The 15,173-nt window shown below is 45.7% G+C and overlaps 1 protein-coding gene across 1 annotated transcript in view; it reads left to right on the top strand.

Annotated features, from left to right (window-relative positions):
* Positions 1 to 15,173, top strand: part of XYLT1 (xylosyltransferase 1) — a 301,015-nt gene that overhangs the window by 263,555 nt on the left and 22,287 nt on the right. The window contains exons 7-9 of the mRNA XM_060120268.1: positions 8,723 to 8,939; positions 12,189 to 12,365; positions 12,902 to 13,164. Coding sequence (XP_059976251.1) covers positions 8,723 to 8,939; positions 12,189 to 12,365; positions 12,902 to 13,164 — 657 coding nt within the window. The remainder of the gene's footprint in view (positions 1 to 8,722; positions 8,940 to 12,188; positions 12,366 to 12,901; positions 13,165 to 15,173) is intronic.

The following is a 15,173-nucleotide window of genomic DNA, read 5'->3' as shown; positions in this document are numbered from 1 at the left end:
GACATAAAGCATGGTTTTTTATTTCCTTCTTTTCTTTCTTTTTGTGTTCCATGCCTTCTATGGAGGAACTGCATTACTTTTATAATAAGAACAGAAGGCAGTAGACATTGTTTTTAAATATGTGTGAAATAGGGAAAATCAGTTAGCCCTCAATGGACCTTTAGACTCTTAGAGGTGCAAGCTGATTTGGGCCCATGTGAAGAGCATGGGCCACCAAGCCTGGGATTCTCAGTTCCAGGATTTGGGCCCCTAGCTCTGCATTTCTGCTCAGGCTGGGTTTTTTTCCATTCCTGAATGTCAAAGCCAAGTCAGCTTTCTTTGCCCAGGGAATGTGTAATGATAGAGTTTACTGTGTGCCAGAGACTGGCCCAAATGCCTTAGAGATGTTAATTCTTTCAGTTTTCACAACAATCCCATGGTGTAAGTGCAGTCATTATCATGCCCATTTTCCAGATAGGGACACTGAGGCTAGAGAGATTAAACAACACACAGCTTGGGAATGGGGAAAGAGACTCGAACCCAGGCAGTCTGGCTCCAGAGTCTACATTCCTAGCCACTGTGCTATACCGTTTCCCTAGGTATGTTCACTGTGGAGTTTCCTGCCATGTCCAGGCCACATGTACTTATGGCTGATACATTCCTTCCACCAATCAGGTCAGAGTCTGCCTCTCCTGTGACTGGTCTCCTCTGGTGTGAGGTAGTGAAGCTGAGCTTCTCCCTGTAGCTTCCACTCCTACCACGTTAGCTTCTTTTCGTTCATTTGGGCTCTTGCACACACTATTTCTGTCTCCTCCAAAATTCTTCAGATGACTGATTCCTTCTCATCCTTCTTGTCAGTGCCACTTCCTCAGCAAAGTCTTCCCCAATAGTCTCCACTAATTAAGTTCCTGTCTCTTTATTTTGTCATTGCGCTCTAAGTTTTCCTGTATAACACTTATCACAAACACCTAATTACATATTCATGTGTTTTGTAGCTGTTTATGACTACTTACCTATTTATTAGAGTAGTGTTATAGTCCTGTAGCTAAGAGTGTGGAATCCAGAGCCTGACTGCTAAGGTTTGAATCCCTTCCTTGCCACTAACCAACTGTGTAGCCTTGGGAAAATTAGTTAACCTTTCTGTGTCTTTGTTCCTTCATTTGGAAAATGAACCCTCATAGGATTGTGATGAAGATTAAATGAGAGGTGCTTTGTGACCACCTAGAGGGGTGGGATAAGGAGGGTGGGAGGGAGGGAGACGCAAGAGGCAAGAGATATGGGAACACATGTATACATATAGCTGATTCACTTTGTTATAAAGCAGAAACTAACACACCATTGTAAAGCAATTATACTCCAATAAAGATGTAAAAACAAACAAACAAACAAAAAACAAAAACAAAAGCTTAAATGAGAGAATATATATTAAATACAAGGAACAGGACCTAGAAAGTAGCAAGTGCTCAATAAATGGTAAATATTATGGTTTTATCTTTCATCCTAGAAGAGAGAGGATAGGGATGATGTCTGTCTTCTTCACAACCATATTCTCAGCACAGAGACTTGGAGAGTTGCTGAATGAGCAAATACCCCAAGCCCGTTTTCTCTTCCAACTACTGCAGAGTTGGGGCCTGACAGTTGACTCCAGCCCAGCTTGGGAAGGGGCATAACCCACACTGGACATGTGAGAAAGGGCTAGCAGAGCCCCTGTGGAGCTGCCAAACTAGGAACCCAGTGACCTGAATCCTCACCGACTTGTGCCTTGGAAAGATGGGAGGGTTTTGTATTTGTGGTTCTCAGACAGAATCAGGGTGCCCGTGTTGCTTGTCACCCTCTACCACCACAGCCATGGGCATTGCTGAACTAAAATAATTGCAGGAGATGGGTGCACTATGAGGGCTTTGGGCTTCTGTCCTTGGTGCTGAAAAGGCATTGCTTCTCAGAGCCTAAAGGGTTTCTCCTTAGCTGTGGAGGTGCCCTACACATGCCTGTCTACCAAATCCCAGAACAGAGAAGAGGAGAGATAGAAGTTTTAATTTTCTGGCTTGATGAGGGAAGAAGTTAAGTATCTTGGTAAACACTTATTAAGCACTTACTAAGTGCCAAGCACTACGCTAAGCCCTCTCCATATATAATATCATCTCACTTAAACTCTCTGAGGCAGATATTATGACAATCACCAGTTTCCATGTAAGAAGCTGAGGCATCCGTGTTCAGGTCACCCAAGGTTAGTGGCAAATCCAGGACTTGTTCCAAATATTCTGGCTCCAGAGCCCAAAGTTTGGCCCCTGTGTGGCATGGCTGTTTTGTGTGAGTCCATTCACATAGCTGGCTGATTTCATACATTGTGTTTTCATGCTTTGTTCCACGATTTTATTTTTAAACTAAAATGCTTAGGTTGTACTTAGGCTAAAGGAGTAATCTGGGTTCAGTGGGAGATCACTGGAGAGAGAAATAGAAGAAGAGAAAATATTTTTCTAGGCTGTGTGACTTCAGATGACTTTGGATCACACATCCTTTCTGAGTCTCAGTGTGTTGGGGTTTTTTATCTATAAAATTAGTTATATTAGCTGATTGCTGAGATTCCTTCTTGCTCAAACATGCTGTAAAATCTGAGGGGCAGTGTTCTTCCTTTCAGAATTCATTACAGGACAAGACAGTTCTGGAATAATTCCACACTTGATGAATATACCGAGATTGTAGCCAGGGAATTAACTGAATTGAGAGACTTCTTCATTGTCTGCCCTTTCTGAGGCCATTTCCAAAGGCTACAGATACTTTCTTAACTGACCTCTTCTCCCATGGGGGAGATTCAGGACCCCTTGCCATCCTCCACCTGATTTCCTCTGATGCTCAACTGAGTAGATTTGGTCCTTGTGACATCCTAGTAGAAGCATATTTAGCTCTGACTTTGTCCCATATTGTGGCAGTGGAGAAAAATCTCAGGGAGGCAAACCATCCCTGAGAGCCCAGGAGGTAAAACCAAATGCAAGCGATACCATGTTTGCCCTTAAGTAACTTATTCTGAAGACAGAGCCCTTGTGAGGTCTGGCTGAAAGCCTCTTCCATTTTGTCTTGGTTCACTCATTTCTGGGCATTGTCTTTTTGAGGAAATAGAAGTTCTCAGATCCTTCCTTTGGGTCCTTTTGGAGGGACCCTGGCGAATTGAAATGAAGAATGGCAGAGTAGTTAAGCATTTGCATTGGATTCATCCAGACCTGGATTCAAGTCTAGGCCTGTTAGCTGCGTGACTTTGGAGAAATTACTTAACCTTCCTGTGATTCAGTTCCTTTGTCTGTCGAATGTGTGTTAGAAAAATCTGATACCTGGCTAACTAATGACAGCTACTTCCTGACTGCCTGACAGACATGGCTGTTATTTTTCCCTTTATTCATTCACTCAACAAATATTTATTGGGCACTAGCTGTATGTTAGGCACTGTAGTAGAATACAGAAGTGATCAAAAATAGACAAAAATCTCTGCCCTCTTGGGGCTTACATCCAGTAGTAGAAATAGGCAATAAACTAATAAATACCCTGTATATTATATTAGAAAGTGAAAAGTGCTATGGAGAAAAATAAAACACCAAAGGAGGATTGGGGAGGGATGGTATCTCTATGAAAAAAAGAACTGATGGTTGGGTCAGCCCATTGCTTGGGTGAAGAGTGCTTACTTTGCAAGGACCTTTGTAGACATCACCCATCACAATTTTGCAGCTGATTTGGAAACTTGTCGGGACAGGTGTCATGGAGCTCATCCTACAGGTGAGGAAACTGGCATTCAGAGAAGTTAAGCCAGCCCCACTTCTCAGTGAAAGCAGAGACAGCCTTGGTACCAGACCCTCTTCATGTCTGCTCTTCTATGGTGTCACCTGTTGACCCCAGTTTTACCAGGTAACCAGGTCAACTGGAAACAAAACTGAAGGGAGGTCAGCATCGTTGGTCACCTTCTGTGAATTGGGCCCATTGCTGCAAATCTTCCCTCCATTCCTCAGGTGAGAGAGCCGTGCACCTTTTCCTGGTGAGCCAGCATTGATGACAAGACTCACCCAGGTGTTCACAAACTTACTATGGTTTCCAACCTTTACCTTTTCAAGTTATAGTAAATCCACAGGGAAGAATAAAAAGCAAATCACTGTTGAAACAGCTGATTCTTTTCGCCTGCTAGATACCCAGACTCTGGGTGTCTGCCACCTTCTCCGAGTCCAGACCTAAGCTCCTGGTAGCCCCTTTCTGATACCTAGGCAATCTGTGGTCTCTATTTACTCATAATTAACCAAAGCATGTGCTTGCAGCTTATCAGTTTTTGAAGGCAGTAAATACAGCAGCCAATCTCCCAACCCCGTGAATATTTCATTTTGGAGATTACTGCGTAAATATTGTATTTGGATATTGCGGTCCGGGACGTCACATTAAAATTGCAAGATGATGCTGTTATCCCATCTAATGGAACATGAAATTAAAAAGCTGGTCCACGGAAAGAAACATTTTGCAAGTCGTCCCACCTGTATTTCTTCTCTCTCTCTCTCTTATTCTCGGTTGGTCTTGATTACCATGTAAGTTTTGATATAGAGTATCTAAAATTTGCAGTTTTAAACACAGTTAAGTGTGCCCACTGGACATTATCATATAATTGGCACCAGCCAGAGTCGAGGTAGGATTTTATTTCCTCAGACTTGGCGGCTTCCTTCAGTGGGTCATTTAGAGCCAAGTTTGGTGTCAGTGAGTGCTATGGTGAGTGTATTGAAAACCCTTCACCAGGTCGCTCCCCAGAGAGGACATGGCTTTGCTAATGAACTTGGATTTGGCACTAGGAAAGGTGTGTTAGGGAAAGAACAGGACCAGGGACGCTGGACACGTGGGTCTTCTGGTCGGCTTCTGCCCTTGTTTGTATCCTCAGAAAAGTTGTCAGCCTTCTTTGGGCTCCCATGCATCCGTCTAATGCTTGCCCCACACCTCTTCCTGAGTATAACAGAGGGACTTAGAGAATGTCACAGCTGGAAAGTACCCTAGAGATTACCTAACCCAGCGTTATTATGACTGGTGGTCTGTGGGCTGGATTCAGCCTAGGGATATGTCTTATTTAGCCAGAAATGCTTTTTTTAAGGGATTTGAGTGCTTTTCAGAAAATGCAGTCTCTACGTCTTTGCTAACTCCACCTACCCTGTTATCTTATACTAAGCCCACCTCACAAACTTATATTATTTGTCTGACCCCTGTAGACATTTAATTTTATAACCTAGACCTAGCCCAACTTTGTCAGTTTCCCATGGGGGAAACTGAGTCAAGGTCATCATTTTCCAAATTCACCCAGCTGGTTACTGGTCGAGCCACACTGCAATGTAGATGAAAAGCACATTTTAGCAGAATTAAGTCCGTTCACCACCAGCGTCATTGTTGTTACCATTTTTATTACACTAGCATCAGTTTGGCTAAGAATTAAATATATTACACCATCATGCTCAGTGAGTGACTAATGTCAAGAAGCAGGTCCTCTATTTACGCAGAAGAAAGTGCTAGGGATGTGGGTTTATTAGTGAGGTTTCAGGCAGTTCCCTTTGGTGGATTTGTGGGAGGCCCAATGGGAGAGATTCTTTGTAGAATTCAGCATGACCAACAGGGTGGGACTATCTCCAGCTTCTATGCCCTGACGTCTGGTCATCACCATAGACCTTTCCTGAGCAGGTGCCTTGTACTCTTCCAGGACCTGTAAGGTAGGCAGAAAGGAGGAAGCCAAGATCAGTTCTAGTGAGCACAGCATCTACCTCGGAGGAGACAGGTAACTCTAATGTGAAGACAGAGATGAGGTCTGCCATGGAGGCACAAAGACCTCTAGACACACAGTGGGGGATGCAGCCTGCTCTAGTGGAAGAGGTGGCATTAATGTGCCACAGCCATGGCTACCTGCCCTATCTGGAGCCTAAGAACATTTGCATTCATCACGGTAACGATAAAGGGGAAATCATTCAGGAATGTATTAGTCAGCACTTTTTCAATTGCAAGTGACAGAATCCCATCTTAAAATGCCTTAAGCACTTTACTGTCAAGTCTGGGGGTGAATCAGGTATAGCAAGATCCAGGGTCTCAAGCAAAGTCATCAAGGCTTTGTCTGTCTGTCTCTCCCCCTCCCTTACTTCCTCTCTCCCTTCCTCCCATTCTCCGTCTCTCTTTTTTTGTCTTCTCTTCTATGTTACCTTCATGATCAGACAACCTCTATACTCATGGTGACAAGATGGCTGTCCGCAGCCCTCAGCTTACATTCTTCCAGAAAAAATTCCCCTAGAAAAGTCCTCCTTCCTAGTATTTCCAGCAAAAATCCAGAACCTAGTCTCAGACTCAGCTTGAGTTGCTTGCCCATCCATGAAGCAATTATGGCAGCCAAGCAGGTGGAATACTCTGATTGACCAGGCTGAGTTGTGTCCCCACCCCTGGTGCTGGGGGTGAGACAAACCAAGTGAACTGAGAGTTGAGGGTGAGCAACTGTCCAAAATAAAATCAAGGTGTGGTTCCCAGAGAATGGATGCTGGGCAGACAGAAACAAGGGAATGAAGCCCCATTATTTGCTACAATGTGGAGGAACCCTGAAAACACGAAGCTAAGTGGAAGAGACTACAACTTGTGTGATTCTATCTATAAGAAATATCCAGAATAGGTAAATCCATAGATGGATTGCCAGGGACTGGAGGGAAGGGGGAATGGGAAGTAACTGCTGATGAGGATGGGGGTCTCCTTTGGGGGTGACAAAATATTTTGAAAGTAGAGATGACGATTGCACAACATTGTGAATGAACGAATGCCATTGAATTGTATGCTTTAAAATGGTTGATTTCATGTTGTATGAGCTGGAGGGGCAGCAAGATCCCTGGGTGGGGAGACCTGTAGACTATAAACTCCCAACGAGATAACCAGCTCCTGAGGAGCAGGGACCATCCTCACTTCTCCTTGCCTCCCACCAAGGCCAGCACGTGCCTGGCACATAGTAGGTGCGAAATTAATGCTAACTGCAAATGAACTGAGAGTTTTGGCCAGAGAGCTTGGCCCCAGTTCTGTCTACCCTCCCAACACACCCACCTTACCAGCTCTTTGACCTTTGATTTCTGCATCTACAAATTAGGAAATGCCAATTCCACCCTGCCTGGCTAGCAGAATCCCAAGTGTGTGTGTGTGTGTGTGTGTGTGTGTGTGTGTGTGTGTGTCCTAGAGCAGGAGTTATTAATCTGAGGTTCATGGATAGAATTCAGGGGTCTATGACTTTGAATAGGAAGAAAATGATCTTAATTTTCACTAAACTCTAACTGAAATCTAGCTAAATGTAGGCAAAATGTAACAAACCACCACAGTATTAGCAGTTACTGTTAGGAATCACATTTTATTTTTTTGGCCATGCCATGTGACATATTGGATCTTAGCTCCCTAACCAGGGATCAAACACATGCCCCCTGCATTGAAAGCGTGGAGTCTTAACCACTGAACCGCCAGGAAAGGCCCAGGAATCACATATTTTCAAATCGCATTATAATTGATGCAACCACTTCTAAATGTCATATATGCTCACCTCTTCTTCAAAATTACAGTAGTTTTTAGACCTATGACAAGACCTTGTTATTAAATGTGTTAAAAAGGAAACACATGTAATTATCATAAATGTGGTGTTTTAAAAAATATTTTGTAATACTCATTTTAATGTGTGCATCAAGAATCATGTGAATTACTATATCATCACTTTGGTATTTTTTTTTTTTTTTTTTTTTTTTTTTTAATTTTTTTTGCGGTACGCGGGCCTCTCACCGCCGTGGCCTCTCCCGCTGCGGAGCACAGGCTCCGGACGCGCAGGCCCAGCGGCCATGGCTCACGGGCCCAGCCGCTCCGCGGCATGTGGGATCCTCCCGGACCGGGGCACGAACCCGTGTCCCCTGCATCGGCAGGCGGACTCTCAACCACTGCGCCACCAGGGAAGCCCGCACTTTGGTATTTTTGAAAATATTTTGTAACCCTGTGTATTTTTGTTGTATGCATTTAAAAGCATTATTCTGCAATGGGATAAATTGGGAGTATGGGATTAGCAGATACACACTGCTATATATAAAATAGATGAACAACAAGGATTTACTGTGTAGCACAGGGAACTATATCAATATACTGTAATAAGCTATAAAGGAAAAGAATCTGAAATATATATATGTGTGTGTATATATATATGTGTGTGTGTATATATATATATATATATATATATATATATATATATATATATATATATGAATCACTTTGCTGTAACCTGAAACTAACACTATATTGTAAATCAACTATACTTAAGTTACTAATTAATTTTTAAAAAATAATTTAAAAAAATAAAAGCATTATTCTGAGATGAGGGTCCATAGGCTGTATTCACCAAACTGCCAAGGCATCCATGGCATGAAAAGGTGATTTCAAAAGTTCTCTAAAGAGGAAGCAGATGTAGCAGATGATCATTGCCATCTAATTGTGCTGGGTGGGCAAGTCTCCTTCTAAGCTTCTGTGTCCTCATCTGTAAAATGGGCATAATAATAGTACCTACCTCATAGGGTTATAGACACTAGCCTCGCTTGTGAAGATCAAGTGAAAAACTACACACAGAGCCCCTAGCTCAGTCCCTAGCACACAATAAGTACTCAATAAGTGCCTTTATTGCCAAGACTGTGCCATTTCATTTGGACTCTAGGTGGCGCTCTTTCAGGGCTAAGCACTACTTTGTCTTGCCCAGGTTCATCCGGAAACAGGGCCTGGACCGGCTCTTTCTGGAGTGTGATGCCCACATGTGGCGCCTGGGGGACCGGCGGATCCCAGAGGGCATTGCCGTGGATGGCGGCTCAGATTGGTTCCTGCTAAACCGGAAGTTTGTTGAGTATGTGACGCTCTCCACAGACGATCTGGTGACCAAAATGAAGCAATTCTACTCCTACACCCTGCTTCCTGCAGAGGTGAGTATCCAGGAAAAAATCCCTGAGGAAGGTAGGGGTTGGCTCTAGCCTTTGGAGCAAAGTGGATGCTGAATTTTTGCTGAATTTTTGGCAAAGCCACACAGGGTTCAATACGTTGTCCTCCAAACATCCAGAGGAAGATGGGGAACTGTATTGGCTACCAGGGACCTTGCTGTCACAGCAGGGCCCCTGGTCCCCTCCAGTCTACATGGAGGTTGTTTGGAGTAGATGCACAATGCTGCCACCAGCAATCTAGACAACATCTTTAAAGATGTAAAGTAAAAAAGGCAGTTCTTCCTCAAGACACTTGGCTCCCATTGATCGTAAAACCATCACCATATACTGATTTTGTTAAAACAAGACACTTTATTGCCATTTTTCAGAAAACTGTTATTTATATAAATACAAAGCTCTCATACCTACAATAACAATGGCGCCCCCTAGAATTGTGCAGCGTGTAACCTGCACAACTGTATATGCTGGCTTTTTCAGGAAACACCCACATCAACTTTTTTTTTTTTTTTGCGGTATGTGGGCCTCTCACTGTTGTGGCCTCTCCCGCTGCGGAGCACAGGCTCCGGATGCGCAGGCCCAGCGGCCATGGCTCACGGGCCCAGCCGCTCCGCGGCATATGGGATCCTCCCAGACTGGGGCACGAACCCGTATCCCCTGCATCGGCAGGCGGACTCTTAACCACTGCGCCACCAGGGAGGCCCCCCACATCAACTTTTGACAGATCCTCCACATTTACCAATCCTGTAATAACTTTTCAACCCAAGAATTCCTTTTCTAATTTTGAATAGTATTCTATCATTCCCTGACAGACAGTAGTTTTGGCCTCATCAGTCACACCAGAAATTCCAGTGATCCCAAAGCCAGGGCTTCTGTTGGGTTTGCACTAGCCCCCTGCATTGACAGTCACTGTGTCCAAATGCTTGGGATTCGGCATTTCCTGTCGGCTTTTGGAAGTATTTGAAAAGCTCTGGGAAGTCTTTCCCCACTTTTCAGACCTCAGGATGGGAAACTGTCTTAGTTCAGGGTGCTAAAACAAAATACAATAAAATGGATGTACTTATTATAGTTGTGGAGGCTGGAAGTCCTTGATCAGGGTGCCAGCATGGTCAGGTGAGATCCCTCTTCTGGGCTGCAGGCTGACTACTGACAGTCCTTGCTGGGTCCTCACATGACAGAAGGGGTGAGGGTCACCTTTATAAGGGCACTAATCCCATTCATGAGGACCCCACCCTCATGACTTAATCACCTCCCAAAGGCACCACCTCCTCACACTGTCACATTGGGGGTTAGGATTTCAAACTATGAATTTTGGGGGGACACAAACATTCAGCCTATTTCAGAAGTCCTATTGTGTAAGATTGCAGGGTATTCTGAAACAGCCCCAGCCCCATCTGGAAATGGGTAGGGACTCAGTGCTGAAGTGTTGCCCCTGACGTGCCAGCAGCCTTCTTATCAGACCTGGACTGAGAGATTCTAGATTAGCTCCCTGACCTCCAATTCACTTTCACCCTAATTTCCAACTTCAGAAAATTCCAGAGCTGGTTCTGTTTCTATTGTGCCTGCAACACCTCCCATGAATGGCCCACCATTCCTGGCTGTGCCCCATCTCTGGACCACTCAGATTGTGTGTTTCTAGGCCAGACAAGACAATGCAACTCATCTGATGGTTTCCACATCCCTCACCGACATCTGGGGCAAGGCCAAGCTCTGAGTAAGGCTGACTGCCCACTTCAATCCTGAGGGATGATGGGCTTGTCATCACTGGGCCAGGTTTTGCTATTCTGCACACACGTTAAGTAATCAGCTTTTAATCCTATTTCAGCGAAAATCACCTTTTCTATCAATTCTGATAACCTCCTCATCCATTATCTTACAGGGAATTTCTGTATCATTACAGAAGGACACAGGGCAATCGATAATTGGGTACTTTCCCTCACTGCTTGATGGAGAATATGTGCCTCTGTGGGCTTGTAGACAATTCAAGCTTAAAATGCAGGTTCACAGGCATGTCATTTAACATCATCAGAAGGGCAGCTGGGGTGTGGATAGAGCCTCCTTTTGTCCACTCACCCATTGAGAAGAGACTGTTTGGGGCTTTGGCTCTTTAGTCAAGGTGCCCATCCCAATGCTGGTTCTCTCTGTCCCAACCATCACCCACTTCCCAGCGCACACAGGCACTTTTCACTCCAGCATCCCTGTTAGATCCCACCTCCTCCATCCCAGCCTTTCTGTCCTGCCCTTCTCCCAGACCACCTCCAGGGGACCAGTTTAGAAGAAATCTGAAGGCTGTGCCATGAATTTGTAACAGGAAGACACGTGTTCCCCAACAGCTTTCCCTAGGAAGCAGAGAGCAGGGGAGAACCTATCTGCCTGGTATCTGAGGTTGTTATAAAACAGTTGTCCAAATAGAAGTCAGTCTCTCTCTCTCTCTCTCTCTCTCTCTCTCTCTCTCTCTCTCTCCCACACACACACACACACACACCCCATCTCTCTCTCTTTTAGCAGCTCCAACCATGTGTCTCTTCTCTGGTCTCTCTTTTCACTCTCAGCATTGCCTCTTTCTTGGATTCCTAGGAGAGGTTGACCAAGCCTCAGGAATAGGGGGAGATTACGGCGCCTGGTTCAGCACCACGGACAGTGGGAAGCCCAATGGACCCCCACCTCCTCCCCTCCCAGTGTTGTAGTCGCTACTCCAGTGACCAGGGCAGGAGGGCATCCGTGATTCTGGCCTCCCTCTCCCAGGAGTGAAATTCCAGAGCTTCAGTCTTTGTTTTCAAGATATCTCAGACCTGAGTCTCTTTGGTTTCAGGTCTAACTATTTGCAAAATCAAGAGCCCTTTTGGCCCAGGGTTTTCTAGAAACTTGTCCCAGTGTTTTTCTCGGGTCCCCATGTGTTGACATACCCTAAGGGAATTTCTCTCTCTCTGCTGAGCGGACAGAGGATGTTCTGGGTGATAAGAGATGTCTTGAAATCAGTTTCTAGGCTGCTGGGGAGAGACATCTTAGAGAAACACTCAGAGCAGTAACTTCTAAGCAGCATTAAGCCATCCTGGACAAAACCTCCAGGGTACCCTTGGTTGGCCTGGACTGGCACTGACCCCATTTGCAGAGAGAAGAGCTGAGTCTCCAGGAGAGTCCCTTCACTGTCAGGTGGCCCTCGGGAAGGACCCCTCACCCCAGCCCACTCGAGGGAGGCTGGACGAGGTCTCAGGTTGGCCCCTCTCTGCCCCGCAGTCCTTCTTCCACACGGTCCTGGAGAACAGTCCCCACTGCGACACCATGGTGGACAACAACCTGCGCATCACCAACTGGAACCGAAAGCTGGGCTGCAAGTGCCAGTACAAGCACATTGTGGACTGGTGCGGCTGCTCCCCCAACGACTTCAAGCCACAGGACTTTCACCGCTTCCAGGTGAGCCGCGCCTTCCAGCCAGCGTCTGCAGGCATCCGAGGCAGCCCTGCAGGTCATTGGATCCTGCACTTTCCAACCCTGGTTCTTTTTGTGTGTGTGTGTGGTACGCGGGCCTCTCACTGTTGTGGCCTCTCCCGTTGCGGAGCACAGGCTCCGGATGCACAGGCTCAGCGGCCATGGCTCACGGGCCCAGCCGCTCTGCGGCATGTGGGCTCCTCCCAGACCGGGGCATGAACCCGTGTCCCCTGCATCAGCAGGCGGACTCTCAACCACTGCGCCACCAGGGAAGCCCCTATTTCACAGATATTTAAATGATGCTTACTACATGTCCATCATTGCTTCACGTGCTTTACAAATGTTAACTCATTCGATCCTAACACCCTTTTTACAGATGAGGAAACTGAGAACAGAGAGGGCCGTAAGTGTCAGAGCTGGGATGTGGATCCAGGCAGGCTGGCTGCAGAGCCCGGCTCCTAAATACCCACCTACCCTCATCCCCACTTGCTGACATTGTTCTTTTTATTTCACGAGCGCAGCAGACAGCCCGGCCCACCTTCTTTGCCCGCAAGTTCGAAGCCGTGGTGAATCAGGAAATCATTGGGCAGCTGGACTATTACCTGTATGGGAACTACCCCGCGGGCACCCCGGGCCTCCGCGCGTACTGGGAGAATGTCTACGATGAGCCTGACGGCATCCACAGCCTGAGCGACGTGACACTGACCTTGTATCATTCCTTCTCCCGCCTGGGCCTCCGCCGGGCGGAGCTGTTGCTGCACGACACCGGGGAGAACAGCTGCAGGTGAGCCAGGGAGCAGGGGGCCAGGGACGAGGGACCGTCCTCCTCTGTAGGGGCTGCAGCTCCACCCAGGCTTCTCCCTAAAATCATCCACGCAGACATCCCAGCGTTCAGAGCATTTCCTGTCTAAGCCTTCGTCACCCTTTAACCTTCCCAGGATAGCAGATCTAATATTTACCTAATTATTTCCTTTCTGTGGACTCATTCTTTGTGCTAAATATATGTATTTTAGAAGGAAGCTTTATGTCACCGTGTTAGATAGTTATGTTTGTTTTACATGGAAAGTAATCATGAAAATACAGAACTTTTTTTTTTACTTTTTATTATGGAAAATGTCAAATATACACCAAATAGAGAGAACAGTGTAACCCCATCTCTCGTCACCAGCTCTAGCAATTACCAGCTCCCGGCCAATGCCTTTTCATGTGCGCCTTCACTCACCTTCCCCGCGTCCCAGATCAGTTTGATTGAAGCAAATCCCATACATATTTTGTCTCTGAAAATTGACTCCTTTTTAAAATGTAGCCATACTATCATTGTTACACCTAAAAACATAACCAAAAACATCACAAAAAGGCAGAACTATTATTTAAAATGTTCATGTACCCTTTAGAATCATCTCACCTACCACTAGTGGGTACCAGTTGACACTTCAGGAAAGAATGTTCTAGAATATATGAATGGAAGACGGAAGGTGGGAAAATGATTCAACTTAACCCCATCTCTCCCCTGCCTTTCCCTAAGCCAATCAACCCTTCTCATTTTGTGTACCTTCTCTTCCATTCTCTAGCAATGTACATTGCAGATATTTCCATAATGACAGCAAGGATTTGGTATCCTGCTTCTTTCACTCGGCATTATAATACCAGCCCGTCCTCTCCTTGCTGCTCTGCAGCTTCCGTAAGGATAATGACCCTTTTTAATGCCACTAGTATTCCACTGAGTAGGAATTCCAGAGTTTGCTTAATTCAGCCCTTTCCTGTTGCTATTGTCAGTAATGGACCATTGTAAATAATGTTCTGATGAGTATCTTTTTGCAGAAAGCCTCTTTTTTCCCCCTTCTCTTTTCTGATTATTTCCTGAGGATGGGTTCCCAGAAGTGCCTCTAGCCACTCTCCTTCTCCTTCTTGTTCTGCCTCCCACCTTCCTCTTTAAACAACAAAGAAAAAAAATTTATTATTATCAGTCTTTCTCCACTGAGCCTTCTATGTGTCCCTCCCTGCCCCGCTCTTCCCTCTTCTCAAGAACAGAAGAAAGAGAGGAAAGGAACCATTTTGTTCCCTAAAACTCTGAAAACATGGGGCCCCATGCATGCAGGCCAGCTGGATTTCCACAGGGCTGCAACAGTTTTTCCCTCAGCCTTCCTTCTCCTCTCCCTGCAGGTTCTGATTTAGTTTAAAGGGAGACCAGAATGGGTTAGGAACCCAGGACCTGCTATTTGAACTCCACTCTACTTACTAGCTATTGACCTTGGACAAGTCATGAACCTCTCTGAGCCTCAGTTTTCTCATCTGTAAAATGGGAGTAATCATAAGCCTTACAGCATATGGTGTTGGGAGGTTTAAAGGGGGTAATCCTCCAAAACTACCTTATGAGTTATGTATTATTATTATTATTATCCCCATTTTAACAGTATTTTACATATGAAGTGCTTGGTACATGTTTATGCTGTTGTTGGTATCTTAGTTGCCAATATTCTTAAACTGCCAAAAGCAGCCAATAGGGAGCCGGCTGTGTGAGCTACATGCTCCATCACTGGTTACATGAACTGTTCATCGCTTCCTCTGCTCTGTTCTTTGCTGACCGTCCCCACTGTCTCCACTCATTCTACCTTTTCCCAGTCTTCCAGGGTCATCTCAGGTGCCACATCCTCTGTGAAACTTGCTAAGAGCTCCCCTGATAGCCCACCCTGTGCCTCTCCTGAGCCCAAAGTAGCCTCCAACACTCCCACTGCACTTAGCAGCAGTGTCTTGGACCAAGGTCGTTGGTGAATGTCTTTTCCCCCTGCTAGT

Source organism: Mesoplodon densirostris, chromosome 16 (genome assembly GCF_025265405.1).
Source record: "Mesoplodon densirostris isolate mMesDen1 chromosome 16, mMesDen1 primary haplotype, whole genome shotgun sequence".
Lineage (NCBI taxonomy): Eukaryota > Metazoa > Chordata > Mammalia > Artiodactyla > Ziphiidae > Mesoplodon > Mesoplodon densirostris.
Note: the sequence above shows the minus strand (reverse complement) of the source record. Positions and strands in the feature narration are given on the sequence as shown.